Raw genomic sequence first — 24,796 nt, forward strand, 5'->3', positions numbered from 1 at the left:
GCCATCTCTTGGGGCCTCAGAATGAAGGAATGGAGAATGATGATGAGCCAATTAACAGCACCATCCTGGCAATGCCAAGATCTTATAAAGGCAGCAGGATAGAATTATTTTACCTCGGATTGTCAGAGATGTTTTTTGCATAAGTGAGCCAGCTTCATTCTGAGCCAGGCAGCTGAATTCACCTTGATAACCATCACTGATGTTTAGTAGCTGAAGAATCTGACCAGTTGCCAGGATGTTATGGTTCATGCTGATGGGCTGACCAGCATAAAACCAAGTGATGTTTGGAGTTGGATGACCATCCACTGGGCAACCTAGAAACCAGGGAAGAGAAATAATAAGCCTTCTACCAGCAAAATGAGAATAAAATCATCCACGAGTTACCTACAGCAGAACATGGTGCTTTGAAATCAATACTAGGAAAAAGAGGAGGAGTTGTCTGATTTTCCCTCTTCCTCTCAATAATTAAAGATCTAAGAGATGTTTATAATGAGTGCCTTCTTATATACGTAAAAACAATTTTTAAATGACCAATAATGCTTTGCATTTCCATAGTGTCTTTTATGCGAAGTTTTAAATCACCATACAAACCTGAGTGAATAATTCATGTTAAGCCTTGTAACCCTCCTCTAAAATAGGGCAGTATTATTCCCCTTTTTGTGATGAAGAAACTGAGGCATGGTGAAGTTAAGTAACATATCTTTGGCAGAGGCAGAAATAGAACCCACGTTGTTTGATGCCTAGTTCTGTGCTTTAAGCCACATGATCATCTTTCCATTTGTGATTTAATGGGAAAGAATTAGCATCCATAACAAGTGCAGGGACGTGTCAGTGTGCAGGGATGTGAGTATAAACACACACACACACACACACACAAAACTTGCAAAGTCAAACTCTCAAAAAATAGGAAATGCCAGCATTAAGGCTGTCAATGTATTTCCTAACTTTTGAGCGCTTTGACTTTATGTTCTTTTAACAGTGCCATCATATTGACATCCACATGGTTCGTCCCTGACACAAAGGCCACACTCGTGCCAAATTTCAGGTCCTTGCTCCAAACGTGGGGGAGTTAGAGCATCTCAAAGCAAAGGTCACCAGAATTTTTTTTAACATTGCAGAAAATATGCTTTCCCTCCCCCAACCTCATTCTTGGAATTGGCTGAACCATTTTGGTTGACATTTACCTTGACCACCCCCACCCAAAAGAAAAAAAATATTAGCCTGATGCAAACACCCAGCACTGGAAATTTTAGCCTAAATGTTTAAAGTTTACCAAAGTTATAAGAAACTGAAAACAGGGTCTTATAATGGAAAGTGTTGGGCAATCTTATTAATAGGCAGGGTCACTGGCCCCACATATGACATTCTAACCTGTATATTGGTTTTTTTAATGTGATTACAAAGAGGTCTCTCAAAGATCAACATACAGACACGCAGGTAATTCAGTTTTACTGTGTGTCTGCAAAATCAACTACCATGGTTTAAAAAGGGGAAAGTAGAAGGATCAACTCAATAACAAGCAAATACAAAGGGAACTGAAATTAAACTACAATCCATAGCTGAGCTCTTTTGTTTCTTTTGAAGATTTTTCTGCCAAATAAATTAATTACTGCTCTTCCTATCACTGTATATTTTATTTGCATCATCTATATTTCTTTTTCCAGATCTATATATAAAATAATAAGCTACGGGAATAGCTAGTAGCCAATAATAGGGGGAAAAATCAACCCCCCATTCTTTCCATATGTGTTACCAATGAATAATTAGTAATATTTTCCACCTCTAATGAAAAAACCTTGCCTGTACGTATGAGGCTCGTATGTAATGGATATTTCCCATTTGTGTACGCAGAATGAGCATTAATCACCCTTCACAGATGATATAGCCTACATGTATTCACTTGGACAGATGCATAAACTGTGGGATAATACGTTAGGCATATTTAGCAAAAATCAGACTGTAATGAAACATAACATCCCTGTTCCCCTCTCCTCCTAGCAATAATATGAATACCATTTAATACAGATTACCAACACCTATTTTCCATTTCCTCCCAAACATGTCATCGTTGACTGTTTTATCCTTCCAGTATTCAACACCTGCCCCAAGCATGGGATAAACAGTATGAGAGTAAAAAACTGTCTTCATCTCTAGCCAGTGCAGTTATTAAGGGGTGTCAGTACAGCAGGACTTTTATGGTGGGGAAGCAGTTTCCTGACTACAGAGAACTCTGGCAGTAGAAGACTCTTCTCTATCAGCCCTTCTTAACCAGTGAAAGAAAATATTGCTTTTAGGCCTCCTCTTCCAGGTCCACTGTGACTCTAAATTGATCTGAAGCCAGGGTATGATTCACAGATGTGAGAGATATTTTTTCTTTCTCTCTCTTTTTTTTTTTTGGAATTGCAAACAAAAACGTATATAAATTATACATTTTTGTGGGCGGTGGGACACCCGGGAGAAAGGGAAAGTTAATATTTCAAAGTTAGCAAAAAGGGCTTGGCTGGCAGGAGACCAAGGTTCTACAGCAATGCCAATGACTGCATGAGAGGAAAGAATAAATTAACACTGCAGGCCAAATCCTGTTCTCAGTTACACTAGTGCAGCTTCATTGCATGGCTGTAACTGAAGAACAAATCGGAGCCAGCAGCGCTAAAACTAAGGGAACAAATCACAGAACAGACATAACTCCTCTTTTTCACCTGAAGGACAGAAACAAATGAATCCAGCCACACTGCAGTTGTTCATTGGGTGCAGTTTATTACTGAATATGAATACAGAGCTCCTTTTAGAAGCCCGTTACAATTCGCAGCAGAGCCCTATGGCTGGTCAGCAGTGGTGATGTCAGATGTAAGCCTGGCATTTGAAAAAAATGAATGGAATTTTCTTTAAAAAACAAAAACAAAACCTCCAAAAGAGTTACAAACTGTTCTTAAGCTCCTGTGTCTGACTAACAAAATGTTCTTTGGGATTCTTCTCAACTTAATACTAGTGCCCAACAGATCTTTCCAATGGTTATTAGAGATTGGTCCAAATTACAGAGTTCAGATATGGACTGGATGTGGGAGAAGGGGCCTCTCTGGATTTTGTGTTTCAGTTTGGGCCTAATAATGACACACCACCTTTATGTAGTGGTTTTCATCCATAGATCTTACAGTGGTTCACAAAGGAAGGTAAGTATCATAATTGCCAATTGAGCAATGCATAAACTGAGGCAAAGGGAGGCGCTCTCCGCCCTGCATGCTGGCTGAGCCCCCAGAACAGACCCACCTCTCCTGCTACATGGCGTTGTGTCTTCTTGAGGCAACACGGGGTGGAGAGGAGGGGAAGGGAGGTCACGCAGGGTCACATAGCCCCCCTTCTCAGATTTCTCTCAGGGTTCATACCAGAATGTGGCCAGCAGCAGCCTTTTGGTACTGTGCGGGAGGGAAGGGATGAGAGTTGCTGGGGGGACGGAGGGGGGAGAGAGGGGAGAGATAACCTAGCTTGTGTCTTTGCAGAGCTTCTCTTCTCCGCCCTCCCCCGCTCCCAGGGCAGCTGGAAACAGCTTGCTGCTTCCTGCCCGCACAGAGTCGAAAGGCAGCTAAACACCTCCAGACTGCTGCTGGCCACTGACATAACCCAGCTGACTCCTGTCCCTCAGTTACAGCGTGGGCAGGAAGGGGTTAAGCCCTTACAATGCATTGTGCACAAGGGTCCAGAGAACCTAACTGCAGGGGCCTTCAGTGAGGGTCAGAGATGTGACTCACCAGGGAAGGGTGGGGATGGAGCAGAGGGGGTTGGGGGGAGAAGGACAGGTGAAGAGGGTGCTAAGACCCTGCCCAGGAGGCTGCTGTGGAACCTGAAGGTGCTGGGCCTGAACAGGCTCGAAATCACTTCCTCCTCTGCCCCCTGCCACTTCAGAGCTCAGCTGAGGGGAGGAGAGCCAGAGGCAGTGGGGGAAGGAAGGAGCCTGCCGGCCAGGCTGTTGGTGAGCTGAGCACTTCGACCAGGGGCTGGTTCTCTGCACAGTGCTGAGAGGGGGACATGCACCAATGGGGGAGATATGGAGGAGCAGTGGAGATGGTGGCATGAAGAGGCAAAGCAGGGAGAGAACAGCAAGAAGGGGAGCATGTAAATGTCTGATGGATGGGCAACAGAGGCGACATGTAGCCAGCCCCTGCCTGGCGCCTGCCTATACACACCAGCCACCGCAGCTCGTCCCTTGCTGGTCTAGAGCTGGCACGCAGTGGGGTTGCACTAATGGACCAGCAGGGGGAGCAGTTGGCCCTTCATGCTGCATCTTTGCCCTGACACCAGCCTTGCACACCCACCTCCCAAAGTCAGCCACTAGACCCCCCACTCACAGCTGGTGGGTGAGTGTCAGGCGAGCAGGGATCTGTCCAGCAGCAGGACCTGCCAGTACTGATGGGGGGGGGGGGGACAGCAGGAGGAACAGAAAATATGTGACAATTAGCCTGTTTTTAAGAAAAATCAGGACACCTGCAGAAGGGCTTAAATACAGGACAGTGCCTTTAAAAACGGGACATCTGGTCACCTTACCCCTTAGCAAGGTAATTAAGCCAACCTAAGTCCCTGTGTAGACTGCACTAGGTTGATGGAAGTATTCTTGGGTTTACTACAGAACCCCTCCTGTCCCTGTAGTAAGTGTCTATGCTGAAGAGCTAAGGTGGTGCAACTGCAGCTGTGCTGCTGTAGCGTTTTCGGTGCAGACACAGCCTAAACCTCTCCCTGTCTCCATAAAATAGATAAAATAAAACCTCCAAAGGAATATTGTGAGGCTTTATTAATATTTATAACATACACAGAGATCCTCAAAAGGAAGGAGCTGTGTAAGCGAAAGTATTATTTTTCCCAAACTGTATAACAAATTAAAATCAGGCAGAACTGGCATGAATTAGTCTTAGCAGAGTAAAGCTGAGTATTTAGCATTTCTTAACATATACCAATACAGCTGACGACAACAGTAAAAACCCTAGTACTTTAAATAAAGCTTTTATGGCACCAAAGGAGCAGTTAAAATCTATGGTATTAAGTAAATGACATGGCTTTTAAACAGTCTACAAACACTTATCATAGAATCATAGGACTGGAAGGGACCTTGAGAGGTCATCTAGTCCAGACCCCTGCACTCATGGCAGGATTATCTAGACTACCTCTGACAGGTGTTTGTCTAATATGCTATTAAAAATCTCCAATGATGCAGATTTCTAGATTCCTAGGCAATTTATTCCATTGCTTAACCACCCTGACAGTTAGGAAGTTTTTCCAAATGTTCAACCTAAACATCCCTTGCTGCAATTTAAGCCTATTGCTTCATGTCCCATCCTCAGAGGTAAAGGAGAACAATTTTTCTCCCTCCTCCTTGTAACAATCTTTTATGTACTTGAAAACTATTATCATGTCACCCCTCAGTCTTCTCTTCTCCAGACTGAACAAACCCAGTTTTTTCAATATTCCCTTATAGGTCTCGTTTTCTAGACCTTTAATCATTTTTATTGATCTTTTATGGACTTTCTCCAATTTGTCCACATCTTTCCTAAAATGTGGTGCCCAGAATTGGACACAATATTCAGTTGAGGCCTAATCAGTGCAGAGTAGATCAGAAGAATTATTTCTCATGTCTTGGTTACAACACTTCTGCTAATACATCCCAGAATGATGTTTGCATTTTTCTTAACTCATATTTAGCTTGTGGTCCACTATGACCCTCCAGTTCCCTTTCTGCGGTACTCCATTGGGAGTCATTTTCCATTTTGTATGTGCGCAACTGATCGTTCCTTCTTAAGTGGAGTACTTTGCATTTGTCCTTATTGAATTTCACCCTATTTTCTTCAGACCATCTCTTCAGTTTGTCCAGATCATTTTGAATTTTAATCCTATCCTCCAAAGCACTTGCAACCCCTCCAAGCTTGGTATCATCCACAAACTTTATAAGTGTACTCTTTATGGCATTATCTAAATCACTGATGAAGATATTGAACAGAACCGGACCCAGAAATTATCCCTGTGGGACCCATGTCGATATGCCTTTCCAGCTTGACTATATATCTTGGTTATATAATACTACACGTTATTTTTCTTAGATATCATGTATGTAGTGCTGTAAATTTATACAATATTTTACAAATAGATACAGATATGTTCCCTGCCCCACAGAGATTGCTAAAAATGTTCCCAAATACCTAACCACATGGTGGTGGCTGTAAGAGGTCAAAGGGGTTTCAAACTGTTGGGGGAAATAAGGTGCTTTCTAAAATAATTCTGAAAAGGACAAACATATACACCAAGATACAACTTTACAATATCATTAAGAGTTAGGCTGAAGCCACCTAACAGTTATGAAAAATGGAAGCTGAAGTCTGAGAGGATGGAAACTGAAGGCTGAAACTCCATCCTTAACTCACTTTGATGTGTCTGTTCATGGAGTAATACAGATTGAAAAAGAATATGCTGTAGTCCATCTCTGCTCCACCACCACAACAGCCACAGGATAGCCACATATTTATACATGAGATGAAGGATGGTTGATATTCACAGCAGGTATCCTGAGAGGCGCCACTGCACTGTGTGGAGTTCAACAACAAGTCACAGGAAGGAATGACTGCTCAATATGAACACCAGAGTGGATTACCAAGGTCAGGGCTGCTATGGAAGCATGAAGACCTTTCTGTATTTATTAAGCTGATATAAGCCTGCTGAGTCCTGAGTTTCTGGCAGCCCAGAAACTTCCCAATGAAGCAAGGAAAATCAGAAGCAAGGAAGAGAGGAGGTCGTGGTGGAGAGCACAGGAAAGCTATTGCTGTGTGTTTCTAATGAAGCTGCAGTATAAATTCTGTCTGGCTAACGAGGTGTTCTGGTAGTGATTGGCAGGCTTTGGCAACCAACCCAAGATAGCGTATGGCTTTTCAATGCCTGTAGCAGAGGAGTCCTAGAGACCACAGCTCAGAAACCCTCCAGTATTGGAAAGGCCATCTGGAAGTTCTCTTCTGCTTATCCTACAGCAATGCTTAGGGCATGCACAAGAACCTCAACATGGCTGAAAGATCTTTTGACTGTTGTAGTAGGAGCCAAAAGAATGACAGATGCCCAGACTGTGATACACAGGGCCACACAGTGATCTCCCACCACCTTTACACCAGAGTAATTCCACTGGGTTTAGTGGAGCTATACCTGGTTTACATCAGTGCGCGTGAGAGCAGAATCTGACCCAGCTAGTCTGGATGGGCTTAAAGCCATAAGCTTGTTGGTTGCAACCCTCATTCATGATATTACTCAGAAATGGCCCCAGACACTAGTAACATTATTTAATACGTCAGCATGTTGAACCATTAGTGTAGAAAGGGGGTTCCCAAGTTGCGTCACGCTTGACCAGTTCTTAAAAATGGAGATCATCTTCCGGACTACTTTCCTGCCTCTCCCAGCCCTAATCCCAGACCCTGACTATAGAAACAGCAGTGGTTGTTACATGCAGACAAAACAGTACTTAGATAAATTTGATCAAATATTTCCCCTTGAACCTTCTTCCCAATGGAAAACTGGGTTTTCAACAGTATAGATGATTTTTGAGTGAAAAATGTGAGCTTTCCCTAAGAATTTCCTATATTTTGGCCAGGTCAAAAACCTGAAATTTCATCAGAAAACAGAATTGTTTTGGTTTCTGGGCAGTTTTTGGCCACATTTTTGGTGTCTGGAAGTTTTGGGGCAAATATTCTTGTGTTTTGGGTGCTAAAAACTGGAAAAATGTTGGCATTTGGGTTTCCATTTTGATGAAAAGTTAAAATTGTAAGCAGAATCCCCTTCCCCCATTTTCTGATTATCTCTAATATTAGAAGAGTATAAAGGATACTCCTTAAGAATCAGATACTACAGTGGAAATACACAACTGGCTGGTTGGATACACAGACAGAGCCAAGATTAAAATAAACCCACTTATATGTGATGTGTACACTTCTAGAGGGTGTGTCTAGACAGAGGGGTGGCTGGCCAAATGCTTGCATCAATTCAATTGTCAGTGTGGAATATTGTGGGACAGCTTCTAAATGTCAACTACACTTGATGTAAGCAACACAGTGTCTACACAACCACACACTGCATTGACCTAACTACTTCAACATCGACTCTCTGCCTCTAGTGGAGGTGGAATTATTAAATTGGTGTAGTGGGTGAGTTACATTAGGGGGAGTGAAATTTTGGTGTAGAAACATAGTTAGGTCAATCTAACCTGCCTTGTGTTGCCCTAACTCTGTAGAATAGACCATGGCTTTGGGTCTGTCCTCCAATATTGACTACACTTTGCAACATTTTTCAGTGTGTTGTCCGCTAATTTGATCACGAGTGAATTCACACCAAAGAAACATCAGGCAATGAATGACATTTTGCAGGGAAGAAAAGGACTTTTTTTAGGGGTTTAACTCAAAAAGTTTGAATGTTTACCTGAATCTCTTCAGTCTGCAAAACTGTGCTGGAAATCTCACAGGAACAAGAATTCATGAGAGACTACTCATGTTTCCTGCTTCCAATGAAGCTGGACACACTGAGACAACAGTCTTTCTTAGGGCATTTTGTCCCTTCCACTTTTGGACCCAGCAAGAACTAAGAACTGAAGAGATGAATGAAAATAAAAAACAAAATAAAAGGTAATTCAACTTTTATTTTTTTCTCTTTGAACCTTTGAGAAGGTTAATTTTAAGTTTTGGACACATACATTCTGCTCAGGTCTTATTTTATCAGAATCTGTCCAAACCTCACTATATGAATGCGTCTTCCACCTAACTCTGTCCCTGGTTTAATTTGGTCAAATCTGCAGGAACTAAGCCATGTGTGTTACAGAAGAATACAACCACCACCATTTATTTTGATTTATTCAGACCACATTAGACAGATATTATTGGAAAATCCAATTACTAGCAATAGGGACTATTTAGGGCTGTAACTGAAATCCATATATTTGAAAATGTAGAAAAACATACACAAATATTAAATAAATTTCAATTGGTAATCTATTGTTTAACAGTGCAATTAAAACTGTGATTAATCGTAATTAATTTTTTTAGTAAGATTAATTTTTTTGAATTAACTGCGATTAATTGACAGCCCTACTTTATACCAATGCTTAGTATGAAATTAGAGTGATAGCATCATATTGGTGAATGAATGATATGGTTCCTATGAAGTAATATATATCCAGTGAACTTCTATTTGTATTTAACTTTGATCTTCACAAATATACAACTTACATGTGATTTGATTTATATTTAAAAATCAATATGAATGGAAATGTTATTATGCAATCTAAAATTGCTCAAGTAACACTATTTAAAATGAATTCATGCTTTCAAAATGCACTGAAGTCCAACTTCTTATAATAATGAAACTCTCGATAAATGTTCTGAAAAACAGCCCCTTGGATATTCCTGAATTTCTCTCACCCCTAATATGCAATTTCTGTTTTTCCCTCCTTGGTTTAGATACTAGTTAGTCCTGCCATGAGTGCAGGGGACTGGACTAGATGACCCTCATGGTGCCTTCCAGTCCTATAATTCTATGATTCTATTCCACAAGGGAGCTGAAACACCAGATTTATCATAATTATGTGAGTTTTTCCCTATTCTGTTTCCTTGTGCACAGTGTAAATTATTCTGTATTTCTATCAATAACTTTTAAATCATAACACTAATTGCCAAGCCTAGGAAGATTTACATGAGAGAACTGGGGAATGATGGGGGAGGGAACTGGACAGGAAGGTATTTAGGAAAAATTCTGATGTTTCAAGAGGATGAATTAATCGCTTTTGCGTATATTATAGAGCTTCACATTGGACTCATATTTACAGCTCTGATTATATTAAAGAGTATATTATTTTGATTCGTTTCACACTGATTTTTAACAAATATTGATATTCCATGTTAAGAAGGTGAATTTTGTGAGACTAATGTCCTGAGTCCAAGAAAGTGTTGATACATCAATGCTGGCCTTTCCTGGTCAGCCAGCCAGCCAGCCAGCCAATCGCACTGGACTATACTCACCATAAAACACCCCATGACATCCAAATGAGATGAACAAACTCCTTCTATTCATCACCTAATTCAGCTATATTCCCAAGTCTCCAGAGAGGAAAATACTAACAATAGGCTTGAGCCAAGCCCCTGGATTTGAACTCTGAACTTCGAGTTCTGCAAAATCCAGATCTCAATTTTTGCAGATTTATAATTAGTTGTTTAACCATACTGTGTAAAGAGAATGTGACTATAAACAATAGCCAGAGCCAAAAAAAACAACTAACAAAATGACACCTGGCTACTGAACCTGTGATATCTGCTCTTTATGGGCTCTATTCTCCTGCCACATCATCAGAGCATAGGCGAGAATGACTCCAATGGAAAATTCATGTGAGATACTGTTGTGGCAGAACTGAGCCATTTGTACCTTTCAAGTGAATTCCACTTTCTCTAGTGATGTAAATTGGGTGGTGGTGGTTTATTAAACTAGCATCACCACCAAAGAGCCCGTTTATTTGCAGAACAGGAAATTGTAGTCTAACTGTTCTGTCTCCTGAATCAAGGGTGAAATTGGCAGCTAAGTTCTGACTCTCCAGTCATTGGGAATAAAGTATAAAAGTTGAAAGGATATTGCTTTCCTAGACTGTGCTCCCACTGCTGTCAGTTAGGAAAATCTTGCTCTGACTTGTGAACTGAGCAAATTTGATATGGAAGTCACCAAAGGAGAGCACAATACATATGGAACAGCAGGATTTCCTTTTTACAGTCAATTGTACTTTTCTGGTCATAAAAAGCATACTTCACCATCTAACTTTACTGTTGTTGTTCAGTATCCACTACATAAAAGAATTTTGCTATTTTTTAAGCATGCCACACTCAACAGGCATGTCATAGTTTGGACCCCCCCATAACGACTCCAGTGCCTTCTGCTGCGGTGATGGTCAGGTTTCCATTGAAAGAGCTGCTCTATTGTGATATCCACACATTTTAGAGCTCATAGTTATATGACCCCAGAGTATCTGGGCACCTCACATCTTTGATGTATTTATCCTTAGAGTGGCCCTGTGAGGTAGGGAAGTACTATCGCCCCCATATTACAGAAGGAAAATGGAGGCAGAAACTCTGCCTGCGTAACCTTGGACAAGTCATGGACCACTGACTGTGGCACTAGCCTTGGAGTCAGAAGATTCTAATTCAGTTCCCTGGTCCATCCTCTCCTCATGCTCTCAGATACCCACTTTGGGTGATGGTCTGTGAAGGCTCCTCAAGATAGGTGTTACTCTCCTAGATTTGAATCCAAAACATTATGATCTTTACCCATAGACTCCAGACAGGCTTTGAGAAAACCAGTCATATTACAGCCACTTTGCATCAATCTTCACAGTCCCACAGCCTTCATTTCCAGCATGATTGCTAAACATACTGCATCCTAGGGGCATTCCTGTGGCTCCCATAGATTTCATTATGAGTGGCACGGGGAACATCTGAGGGCAGCTGAGTCCAGAACAAAGCGAAAGCACCAGAAATGCTGGCTAGAGAACCAGCAAGTACAGTTGTAAAAAAAGGTTTTGAAATAAAATATTACAATGAGATTTTTAATTGAAATATCAACCAGAACAACTACAAAATAAAAGCCTAGAATTTTCACAAAAATGTTGCAATCTTGTATTTTGGCCAGCTTTTGAGCGAAAATGTTTAAAATTCAGAATATCGACTTTATTTTTGTCCAAAAAATTCTGATTGTTCCCCCCCCCCGATAAAATACCATCTGTTTTTTGACGAGCTTTTCCTGCATGTATGTTCCATGGAAATGTGTGCTTTAAAAATATATACTGATGGGCAGAGCAGACACCAGTGTCAGAATATATTGTAGGTATCATTAGCAGGGGTATTTAAAATACCCAACATTTGTTTGCTATTTTCTCTCCTCTTAAGGATGATGCTTAAATTCTTCTCACAGCTCTTAAGCAGTGGGTGGAGCAGATGGATTTACTACCTTTGTTTCAGTTCCCAGCTATTTTAAATGTTACCTATGTTCCAGTCTCCCTCTAAATTGATGAGCTTGAGCTTCATTCCAAAAAACTGCAGCATCTCTTCCTGTGGCTGCCTTGTAAATGCCGTCCAAAACATTTATTTGATTATATACAGCGCATGCTGCTGTGCTTCTCCCTCCTTCTATATACTTATCCTCGGGTGTGCATTATATTTTCAAAAATCACCACACATCAGGAAGGTTGTATTTCTGCTGATCTAAAAAAACACATGCAGCTTGTGGACTGATGCTTTGGGGAATGATTTATCAAATATTTCCATATCCATTTTCCATGCAACAACAAGCTGCTAATCTACAAGGAAATATTAAAATAAAGGAACAGATGCCAAGTAACCTCATGCTATTTTAAAAAAGTGATCAAAATATATTCTTCCTCCTTCTACTGTCCGTCATCTCTGCATCTGATAGTTACTCACTGTTTTCATCTGCAATGCATCTTCGGACTCCAGTGCGCCTGAAGGCAAATGCCCTCACGCAAAGATTATGTCTCATGTATACAAAAAGGAGCCATTAATGATTCCGCATGCACCATGCCAAGTATCTGCTGTAACCATGGTATTTTACTATACTTCGAGGCGGTATCATTATACCACAATCATTGGGGAATTACACATATTATATTTTTAATGGCAACAAACTTCACTTAGGGCCCAAGCAAAGTCTGACTCCAACAAAACATAGCTTTTCCAGAGTAAGGATTTCAGGAGAGATTCTGACTTTCTAGTTGACATCTTCTCTAATGTAAGAAAATGATGATCTTGGGCCTGAAATGAGCAATTCTGTCTCTGTTTTAAACCTGCAACTTTTACCAAGTCTTCCGCTTCATAAATGAAGGCATGAACTCTGCTGCCCAGAGATGCTTTCTGCCAGGTGCTAAGTGTCTTCTCAGATTCATCAATGCACCATTAGACCTCACTGAATTCCAGGGGACAATCAGGCACCTCACTCAATGGGAACTGATGTGTTCAGTACCCGGAGATGCCCAGTATTTTACAAGACCAGCCTCCTTGCTTGCACATGGAATACAAGCATGTGCAAATGAGTTTCTGTAGTTCCTGTCTCCCAAATACACTTAATGCATAACATGCCCTCACTGGTACAGTTTGAGATGGGAGTCCATTGCCCAATTCATTTCAAAAGGTTTTGCTCACTTCTAACATTCATGGGTATGATGTTACTCACAGATAAAACATCTGTCTTCTTTTTCCCTTATTACTGGGCAACCTCATTTCAGCAGCAGCTATCACATGATGTATCACTCTACAGCATTACTTGCCACCATACTTCTCTGTGACATCTCTTCAGCACTAAGCGTTAGCAGCAATTGTTGTGTCAAAATACACCACCTCATTGCAAGCAAAACTGCTTGCTGACTTTCTGAACTCCAAACTTGGATAGTCACGGAATGATATTCCAGTGAGACTGCTTCCCAGTGATCTCATGTGGGCAAGCAAAGACTTTGATCTAAAGCACAGGTCTTAAAGAAAGCCCCCACTCCTAGAAATATGGATAAGGATTGACTGACACTCCCCTTGAGGTAACATAGTAGAAAATGTGTCTCTGCCTATTGGCCCAGAAGGCAGAGCCAGAGAGGAACATAGCTCATTTATGAACAATAGAAGTGATTGATTTCCTTTCTAGCTGTAGGGACCTTTGCAAGCACCAGGGCAGAAACAGCCTGCCCCAGAGTCAAAAAAAGGCATCATAGCAAGATGATGCTATTCTTCAACATGAGGCAGATAGTCCTTCATGTTTTCTTATATATGGGCAAGTAAAAGGGCATTTCTGACCAAATCTACTACATCTCTTATTGTTAAAATCATGGGAAAAGGAGCTTTAAAAAAACATGCATGAGGAACAGCCAGGCACACAGCAGCAGAAATAGGAGTATGGGTGTGAAGATGCCCTTTAAGCCCTCTCTACACAGCATGGCCCAAGTTGCACTCTGCAGTTTGACTGCAGCTCAGACCTGGCCCATAGGTTACTCTTATGATTACATTTTGACTATAAGCCAAAGGATGGGCAGACTGTGGTGACTCCCAGCAATGACTTCCCTAGAGCTACTTATGTGGGTAACTGCTGTCACTAGTAGGAGTAAAGGAGTCACAGCCTGGCCCAGTATAGGCCACGTATTCCATATTTTGTTGCCTGCATAAAGTGGTGAGAAAATAAAAGTTAAAAACAAGATGAAACAATGTCTTTAGGTTTTTTTTTGTTGTTTGTTTGTTTTAAAAGAGTCTGGTATCTCTGAAAACTCCCCTCTTGGCAGCTCTATGTAGCAGCCTGCAGAAAAAGCAAGCTACAGTAAACACTTTAGGACAGCACCTAATAATTGTTCTGCTAGTTTCAGAATTTTGCTGCATTGGTCAAATTTGGCTCACATTTTAGGTTTTATCCAAACATATATTTACTAGGGCTGTCAAGCGATTAAAAAAATGAATCGTGATTAATCACACAGTTAAATAAATGGTATTCAACTACTGTTTAAATATTTTTGGATGTTTTCTAAATTGTCAAATATATTGATTTCAATTACAACACAGAATACAAATGAACAGTGCTCACCTTATATTTACTTTTTATCACAAATATTTGCACTGTAAAAAAAACAAAATAAATAGTATTAGGTGAACTGAAAAATACAAGTACTGTAGTGCAATCTCTTTATCATGAAAGTTGAACTTACAAATGTAGAATTACATACAAACAAGTTTGTTTACATTTACAGGAGATAATGCTGCCTGCTTCTTGTTTACAATGTCACCTGAAAGTGAGAACAGGCACTCTCATGGCACTGTTGTAGCCAGCATTGCAAGATATTTATGTGCCAGATGTGCTAAAGATTCATATGTCCCTTCATGGTTCAACCACCGTTACAGGGGAAATGCGTCCATGCTGATGATAGATTCTGCTTGATAACAGCCCAAAGCAATGCCGACCGATGCATGTTCATTTTCATTGTCTGAATCAGATACCACCAGCAGAAGGTCAATTTTCTTTATTGATGGTTCAGGTTCTGTAGTTTCCACATCAGTGTGTTCCTCTTTTAAGACTTCTGAAAACATGCTCCATACCAAACCCCAATCAGATTTTGGAAGGTACTTTAGATTCTTAAATCTTGGGTTGAGTGCTCTAGCTATCTTTAGAAATCTCACATTGCTACTTTCTTTGCATTTTGTCGAGACAGTTATAGCATGAAATATATGGCAGAATGCGGGTAAAACTAAGCTGGGGACATACAATTCTCCCCCAAGGAATTCAGACACAAATTTAATTAATGCTTTTTTTTTTTTTTTTTTTTAAACTGTTATCAGCATGGAAGCATGCCTTCTGGAATGGTGGCTGAAGCATGAAGGGGCACACGAATGTTTAGCATATCTGGCCCGTAAATACCTTGCAATGCCAGCTACAAAAGTGCCATGCAAATGCCTGTTCTCACTTCCTGTTGACACTGTAAATAAGAAGAGAGCAGCATTATCTCCTGTAAATGTAAACAAACTTGTTTGTCTTAGCGATTGGCTGAGCAAGAAGTAGGACTGGGTGGACTTGTAGGCTCTGAAGTTTTACATTGTTTTGGTTTTGAGTGCAGTTCTGTAACCAAAAAAACTACATTTGTAAATTGCACTTTCACGACAAAGAGATTGCACTTCAGTACTTGTATGAGGTGAACTGAAAAATACTATACTTTTATCATTTTTACAGTTCAAATATTTGTAATAAAAAATAATATACACTTTGACTTCAGTTACAACATAGAATATAATACAGTATATATGAAAATGTAGAAAAACATCCAATATATTTAATAAATTTCAATTGGTATTCTATTGTTTAATAGTGCAATTAAAACAGCGATTAATTGGGATTAATTTTTTTAATTGTGATTGGTTTTTTGGGTTTATTGCTTGAGTTAACTGTGATTAATTGACAGAGCTAATATTTACAAAACCCAATGCCACTAGAAATGTTTCCATGGGGTTGTTTTAAAAATTCCAGTTCTTTTATTGTAGCGTAGGCATACCCTAAATACACTTAAATAGTTACAGCAGCACAGCTGCACTGCAGCTATAGCACTTCAGTATAGACACTACCTATACTGACAGGAGGGGTTCTCCCATCAGTGTAGGTAATCCAGCTCCCCAAGAGTTGGTAGCTAGGTTGTTAAAAGAATTCTTCTATTAGTCTAGTGCTATCTGCATCAGAGGTTAGGTTGGCAAACCTACATCTCTCGGGGGTATGGATTTTTCACACCTCTGAGAGATAGAGCTATGCCCTTGTAAGTTCTCAGTATAGAAAAATTCACATCCCTGAGCAGCATAGTTAAGTCGACCGACCACTGACACAGACAATGGTAGGTCAACAGAAAAATTCTTCTGTCAACCTAGTTACCACCACTTGGAGAGGTGGATTAATTAAGAGACAGAACCTTCTTTTCACTGTAGTAAGGTCAGGTCTACACTAAAAAAGTAAAGTTGACCCAGCTACTTCACTCAGGGAAGTGAAAAATCCACACCTCTGAGTGATGTAGGTAAGCCAGCCTAACCTCTGGTGTAGACAGTGGTAGGTTGATGGAAGAATTTTTCTGCTGAGCTAGCTACTGCCTCTCAGAGATGTGGACTAACTACAGAGACAGGAGAACACCAGTCATCACCGTAGTGAGTGTCTACACCGAAGCGCTCAATGGTAGAGCTGCAGCTGTGCCTCTGTAGTGGTTTAAGTGTTGACATAACCATAGTGCCCTAAGCCACTTAGGCACATTTGAAAACTCCACTTATAGTGCTTACTACCATGAACAGGTCCCAGTGAAGTAAAAGTGACTACTCGTTGAAGTAAGCACTATGTTTGATAGCAAATGTATCTGGCATGAGGTCCTTTAGTTATTAAAATTATTTTAATTTGCATGAGTTTTTATTGGGAGTGTAGGTAAAGAAATTCTAGTTGAAGTATATTATTAATCTTAAATAGTCCTTTTAATCCAGACAAATAATTCTGCATTTTGATAGAGGCTTAGGAAAGTGCCAAGTGGCCATAAATATGGTTATAAAATCCCAGCATGAGAGAGTTAACAGTAAAAGCTTCTCTTTTCGCATACTTATCTCCTTCATAGTAATCTTGTGGTCAACTTTTGAAGCACTGTGTCCAAAATAAAAATATTTTTGTACTCCTGACAGAAAATCTTGTAAGAATAAGGACTAATCTGAAAGCTTTCAAAGGAAATAAGTGTAATTGCAGAAATTTACTACTGTTTCCCAGATATAAAAATATATGTTAAACTTTCTATTGGTTTTCCATGATCAAAATATGGCTAAATGCTAAGTTTGTGCCACTTTAAAGCGTTTATGGAAATATAAAGCAAAGAACTGGACCTGTGACATGAAATCTTATTTTGCACATACCACAAGTTAAGTAAATCAGAAATTATTGGCGTACGTAATATATGGCTCATCACTCATTGCTAATTTTAGTTAATATAAAAATTGGGTAAGTTCCCAAACTGAGAGGTGTTGCAGGTTCTACTATGAGAAAATCTTGTCCTTAATAGTAGGAGCTGTGTTTGGTAGATAGCTGAGCAGAGCCTGCTATAGGGTCATCAGAAAAGGTTTGCGGGGAGTACGGCTGCATAGCTGGATGCATCTTACTGATGATTTGATAAGGAGCAATGGTACCCTCAAGTCACTACCTGAGAAAGATAACCACGTGTGCTAACTAGACAGCTGGTGAGGACGGCTATGGAGGCAACTCTCTCTTCACCTCTAACAGTGATTTGCTTCTGTGATCTCTAAAAAGGACATTGTTTAAGGTTTTGCTCCTCCACCTTGGAAGACAATTGGAGTTTTGCCACTGACTCCAATGGGCAAAGGATGAAGCCCAAAAAGAACTCCCTCTCTGCCTCTGCAGCCAAAACGACACAGTTGGGAAGTGTGCTACTGAAGGACATCTTTCACCTGGTGAAAAGCAGCCTCCAAAAATTGGCACTCATGTTGTGGCCCCAGGACTCAGAGCTTTACCACAAGGGAGGTCCACAGGGGTTGAGACAGGATGGCAAATGGATCCATGCAGTCACTGAAAATATATTGGGGCAGACACACTAGAAGAACGTATGCTGCATAAATGACAGGCTGCAAGCCATATCCTTCTGCTTTTAATTCTCACTCAATTAAGTAGTACATTCTTCTTCTCAATGTGCAAATTTAACCTCCTCATCTTCTCATGCTGCACATTTTTCCCTCTTCTTATTAAGGAAGTTGTGTTTAATGAGGTAGCAGAAAAACCTCACTAATTCAGATTCTCATTTCTCGTAAATCCTGAGAAGTCTGGATACTTATCGGAATTTATCTAAGGGTTTTAAAGTTCTCTTCTTTCCCTTGTCTCTTAATTCCCCTCTCCTCACTGGATCCTTCTGCTCCTAGGATATCCAACATTTCCCCAAGTGAATTCTCCACTTACATCCTATCTCCCAATCACTTGACTCCCAGTGTCCTGTTTCCTTGCAATTCCCAACAGCATCCTCTTCACTCACCACACCCTCCCACCATCAGGTCTTTTAGAATTAAATTAGAATATCACTATCCAGAGCATGTGAGATCTGTGTGTAGAACAGGGGTCGGCAATCTTTCAGAAGTGATGTGCCGAGTCTTTATTTATTCACTCTAATTTAAGGTTTTGCGTGCCAGTAATACATATTGTTGTATGTAAAGTAAATCAAGTTTTTTAAATGTTTAAGAAGCTTCATTTAAAATTAAATTAAAATGCAGAGCCTCCCAGACCAGTGGCCAGGACCCGGGCAGTGTGAGTGCCACTGAAAATCAGCTCGCATGCCGTCTTTGGCACACATGCCGTAGGTTGTCTATCCCTGGTGTAGAAACTGGCTCAATGTTTAGCAGGCATTAAAATGGACCTTTCGGATTACACAATAGGAAGGACTAGAGGGGACAGCCAGATGGGGTAGCTGTGGAGAGGGGTTATGGAGATAGAATGGCTATTAGATAGCTGCAGAGAAACAGAATTTGGGAGACAAAGGTGAGGGAGTCTTTTATCCCAGTCCATGCTGACAAAATCTTAAAAAGTAATCTAGTGTCAGTTAAAAGAATGGCTGAGGTATGGGCCAATTCTTTTTGCAGAAGTAAATGGTTTATCTGTAGCTGAATGCAGGTAGGACAATAATTGTTTGGATAATTTTTATGTGTATTGAATGCTTTGCGCATATGTTTTGGCTATGCCACGCTGTGTCAGCCACTTACGTATGGACATTTTGGTTGTATCTGTATGAATTCTAGCAGACTGGATATTTCAGTCCCAGCCCATCTCTTATCAGAATATCTATCAAGAACTTTCCTTAGATTTTTATAATATCAGGTCAGCTTCAGCAATGTGTATCTCCATGGAATAAACAGAAGTACCTCAAGAATAAATTTGGTTTGATATTGGGAACTCCTGGAGTTTCCTGTCCCCTAAGCAGGAGCAGCAGTTTAGGAGATGATATGGCCCCACGAGACTGAAGTAAAGGTTATTAAGTACAAACAGATGCAAAACCTATTTTATGACCTTTTTCAAATCTCAACAAAAAATTTCTAAAGATTTTGCATTCAAAACCTGCGATGAAACAGAAGTGTGACTAAGTCTTAGGACTGAGAGTGCAATAAAAACCACACCTGAAATGATTTATTGAATGCTACCAAATACTTTCAGATACATTTTCCCCGCAAAGAGCTCCTTGACTGCAGGCTTGGTGGAAGCACAAATGCAATCCAGAGCAGCTTGCTAAGCAACAATTACAGATGGACACAGATGTCAGCATTGGGGAAAAAATAAATCCCAAACAAATAAAAATGTAAATACAAGCTCCTCTTATAGAAATATTTGCTACTGAATGTAAGCAAAGAGCTGATAGGAGGCCTGTGGAGAGGAATACAATCATTCTTATCAGTACTGAGACAAGGTACAGATCCTCTGCTAAAGATTTACAATCCTGCTTCTGCAAGGCTAAAATCAATACTGAACTACTCTATGATTTTACTGAGAGTCATATGCATGATAAGGCTGCCTGAAAATCTGGTTATTTAACTGAGCCTCATATTAAATATAACCTCCAAGACATTGGAAGAAAGGGAGCTTAGAAATAACAACAAAAGAATGAGAATCTTTTTGTAAACAGACTGTGTCCATAGGCCTGCAAACACCCTACAGTATACAATAGGGGTTGGAGGACACAGAAAAGAAAGACAAAACAGAAACTAAATAGAAGATGGAGAAGAATGAAATAATGGAAGAAGATGATTATTTCATTCAGAATTATTTGCTTGTAAATCTGTGAGCACACTTTGGGTGCTGTAGATGTGGTACAAAGAAGATTAAAACAAATACCACAATGGCACAAACAGTTTACAAGAGAAAAGTAAATGTGGAGAGATGGACAAAGCTCTGGGAGAAGTCTGCAGAAAGAACAACAGGAATGGATGACTTTGAGAAGTAGAGACCAGTAGTTATGTGGAGAGGAAAAAGAGAGAGAAGCACAATCTAGAGTACTTTTAACCTCATCCTGACTCCTCCATCCTTCTGTTTGTTACATCCATTTGCTGTGGCTCTTTCTTCGTGTATGTACAGTGTCCAGAACAAAGAAGCCCTGATCCTGTCTAAAGCTTTTGGGAATAACAACAATAAACCCCACACTATGGTGGTATTTAAAATTTGAACTTGAGTCCCTGAATCCAGAGCAAGAATTTGCAAATGGCCCCCATTTATAATAGGCTGACCCAGTCCCTTCACCCGCTCCCTCCCAATGCCCCTGATCTGGACGAACATCTGGATATGAATTTTGCATGTTCAGCCTATTTCTCATACTTTAGAAATCAACTTACCGATGAGGACAGAACTTCCAGGATTTAGCACCATCCTTGTTCCTGAAGGAGAGGTCAGCACTGAGGGAATATCTGGCCCCGTGATTAAAAGCATTGTTGTCAAATCTTCTAATTGAAGGAGGGTTTGTGGGGGATCTGGAAACAGATCGAGAGACTGAGATGACAAAGAAGACCATAGCGGATAAGATATTGAGGAAGTTTTAAACCAGCAGTCATATTATTTGCTGTGCTGGAACATCAGCATTCTAAAGGGGACATACTAGGTAACATTGGACAGCATTAGAGGTGTGCTTTGCCTGATGTATCAGGTATGTGAAGAGGCAGGGAAGAGGTTAAAATAATAATTCAGGGTCAGGCACAAGCCTGCAAATGCTAGGAACATTTGCATTAAGGCTATCACAGTATCCTTTTTGTGACTAGCCAGGCACTGCAGTACATTTTGTTCAGTAACAGATACAGTAGCTCATAACAGATGGTAAATTCACACAGCACAGCCAATACAGTATCTAGTCATAACATACTACTGCTTGAAGTATGCCAAGCCACACACGAGGATAGTCACTGCTCTGTAACTGTGTCCACATGGGACGTTATCGAATAGCAAGCTGGTACAATGTAGAGTCACACCTTGGCTTGCCACCCAGAAACTTGCCACATAGAGAAGCCTCAAATCACAGTGACAATACTCATGGTCGGATCCAATGCCCACTGAAGCCAATGGGAGCCTCTTTATTGACTTCAGAGGACTTTGGATAAGGTCATAATTCAGAATTGCTTTAGCACTGAGCCAAATCCTGAAAGCTACTCAGGCAAAACTCCAAATGCCTAAGAGGCCAAAGCGACAGAGAGTTATTACCGTGAATACAGTTACTCTTGTGTACTACTGAAGTCAATAGGACTCTGTGGCAGGAGTAACTGTCTGCGAAAGGATTGTTTTTCACAGGATCAGTCCCTAAAGACTGTAGGATTTGGCCCATTATTAATTCTGATGATGACAATGATTCAATTTTTGTATTTTGTTTCCTGTTTTCCCCCCACTGTCATTTAAATGACGGTAAATGTGATACAGGACAGAGAAAGGGGGTGAGGTGATCTCTTTTACCGGACCAACTTCTGCTGGTGAGAGAGACAAGCTTTCGAGCTTACACAGGTCAAGATCTAGTTCAATTAAAGATACTACCTCACTCAGCTTATCTCTCTAATATCCTGGGACCAACATGGCTACTACAACACTGCAAACAGTAAACCTGATGTAAGTGAACGGTGGCACCTTCCCATTCAGTTAAACGGTGCTGCATGTTGAGCTGGGGTTGCTACTGCCACGTGTGCTCATTATGATATGTATGTGGCTCAGGTGTTTCATACTATTTATTTTTATTAAAATGATTGTGAAAGTGATTTGCCTACAAATGGATATAAGCTGCCTGGAGAAACAACAGTAACATTGTATCTTTAAAAAAGAAGCCATTCTTCGTGAGCAGGAAAAGGGTCTGAAACCATGTGAGAATTATGATCTGTAAGATGAAACTCAGTTTTCTTTTTTTTTTTTTTTTTTAAAAATCTAGGCAGATAATTTTTAGATCAAGTTTCTGGGGTTGATCTGAAGTCACAGGGGACCCATGTTCAGGGTCGCCTTAGGCTTTTTTGCTGCTCTAAGCGGCGAAGAAAAAAAAAAGCTGTGATCGGTGGAGCTCTATCGCGCCGCTTCATTCCTTGGTGGCAATTCGGTGGTGGGTCCTTCCCACTGGCTGCCCCAACCACCTGCTTTGTACGCTGGTGTCTGGAGCTTGCCCTGCCCAGGTGAACATCAAACAGAGGCTTCGCTGCTGTCCATAAGACTGCGAGAACTTTCAGTTTCAAATCTGCCCCAAGAACTGGAGCCACTGAGGCAGCAGATTCTGCAGGGCCTAGGTTCACCCTGCAAGGCTGAGTAGTGGAGATTTAGAACAAGCCCTCAAAACAGAGTTCTGTAATGGACTCTTTTTAATGGTGTTGCTGCAATAATATGTACAGGGTTACAAAACGTGCACACTTCATTACCCAACGTACAGTAGCGTTTACATAGTCCTGCCGGATCTTTCATCTCTCAGACAGCAGGAAATGACACAGATGTGTTATTAGGAAGGAAAATCCATCAGCAAGCACAATAAATCAGTCGTGGGTAACATTTCCATCCATGCTTTGGGCCTGACAATATCTTTCTAAATCACCTAGCTAGACATTCAGCCTGCTACCATGAAACCCAAGACAAAGTAAACTTCACCCTTCAATGAACTGAGTTACTGTTTTGTAGAAGTGCACAGGGTTTATGCATCTGTTAGTGAGGTGTGAAATTGCTCAGTGTCACTCAGTGTTTTACCAGGGGGAGGTCTGCTTCTCGGAGATGGAGTATTATACAGGGTATTCCCTTCATTTCACAGGTGCCATTTTGGGGAATGGTCAAAGGAGGGGAATGGTTCTTTTATTAGCAATAAAATCTGAATGTGTGAAAATGACATATTAAAGTTTTTTTTTTAGCTTATACTTATTTTCCGTTCTAATGCATGCACCCTTCCCCCCAATTCCAATTATCTTCTGCCTTCTCCACAAATGAAGACAGCCTTGTTCCTGCTTATGTAGGCTGCTAACACAATTAGAGGTTTTTTTCCCCCACTGGAATACAAGGCTGTTTATATCACTTTCTCGTCTGTTATGTCCTCTGACTAGCTCCAAAGAGAGAGATCTGTTTGGTGCCTAGGTTTCATTATTACAGTGACACGTGGGAAATGTCATGAACAAATAGCCCTTCCAAAGGCCACATGCATTTCTGTAGCTTACCAAGAATCAGCAGCTGTGTGCTTTCAGTCACCTCCCCACGAAGATTGGCTGCCCTGCAGGAGTATAACCCCTGATCAGAGAGAGTTACGTTCGCAATCAGCAATGAGCCATCATGTAGATGATAGGCAGGGGGCAGCTTGATCCTATTCCTCAACCAAGTAACTTCTGCTTCAGGTACACCTGGAAAGGCATTAAAAAGAACAGGAGCTGGATGAAGGTTTTACTAGTAGGGACAGACAAAACATTGAGATAAAATAATAATCAAAACAAGCCTTTAACCAGACTTCCAGCCCAAAGCTTTTTAGGTTCAAAAGAGTTTGGTCAACTCTTTCAATACATTAAAATATATATTAAGATAAAATAAATGCCCTGGATTTCCTGGATCCACTCTGGCCTGGAAACAGAAGGGTCACACTTTTCGGAGGGATGCTTTTATAGTAGGATTTGTGTTCTGACTATAAGCAGGCAGCAGCACTGGAAATCCTAAGAGAAAGCCTGTTCTTATGAGATTTTCAGTCCAATTTAGCAGAGGGAAAGGACACCCTTTTCTATAGCTTCTTCCCATGTCATGATCTAACACAGGGGCAGCATATAAGGAACAGAACATCCCCCTTTGCAGCACAGGGATGGAGGTACCACCACCTGCGTAGGACTGTCTCACCTTCATTGACTGGTCTCTATGTAATATCACTGAAGAATGTTCTGTATTTTACAATACGGTGCAGATAAACAGGGAAGAGATACATCAGGATAAGCAGTTGATTTAGTGGAGCTATGCCTGGCTAGAGAATTTTTCAGATTTCCACACCTCTGGTTTAAATTTCAATAACTCCTTCAATTTCCAATTTGTTGTCGAATCCCAAGGTTCTCACACTTTTTCCACAGTACGAAGCGCACGTGAAAATGGCAACGGTCTTGCGGGTCACCCTCGCCATCATGATCATATAACATCCTTGTGGCAATCGCTTACAGAGCAAAGTAATATTTAGGAACATATTGTATTTTTACCATCTTTTAAGATGATTCAGAAGCTGAGAACATGGAGCAGGAGACAGTACCATGCAATGAGC

At 40.7% G+C, this 24,796-nt stretch overlaps 1 protein-coding gene across 4 annotated transcripts in view; it reads right to left on the reverse strand.

The window, feature by feature from the left end:
* Positions 1-24,796, reverse strand: part of ADAMTSL1 (ADAMTS like 1) — a 684,387-nt gene that overhangs the window by 17,129 nt on the left and 642,462 nt on the right. For all 4 annotated transcript variants that reach the window (XM_075067314.1, XM_075067313.1, XM_075067312.1 and 1 more), the window contains 3 exons: positions 23,727-23,906; positions 20,910-21,044; positions 114-314 (listed from right to left, as the gene is read on the reverse strand). In XM_075067314.1, coding sequence (XP_074923415.1) covers positions 114-314; positions 20,910-21,044; positions 23,727-23,906 — 516 coding nt within the window. The remainder of the gene's footprint in view (positions 1-113; positions 315-20,909; positions 21,045-23,726; positions 23,907-24,796) is intronic.

The sequence above is a fragment of the Chelonoidis abingdonii genome, chromosome 6 (assembly GCF_003597395.2).
Source record: "Chelonoidis abingdonii isolate Lonesome George chromosome 6, CheloAbing_2.0, whole genome shotgun sequence".
Lineage (NCBI taxonomy): Eukaryota > Metazoa > Chordata > Testudines > Testudinidae > Chelonoidis > Chelonoidis abingdonii.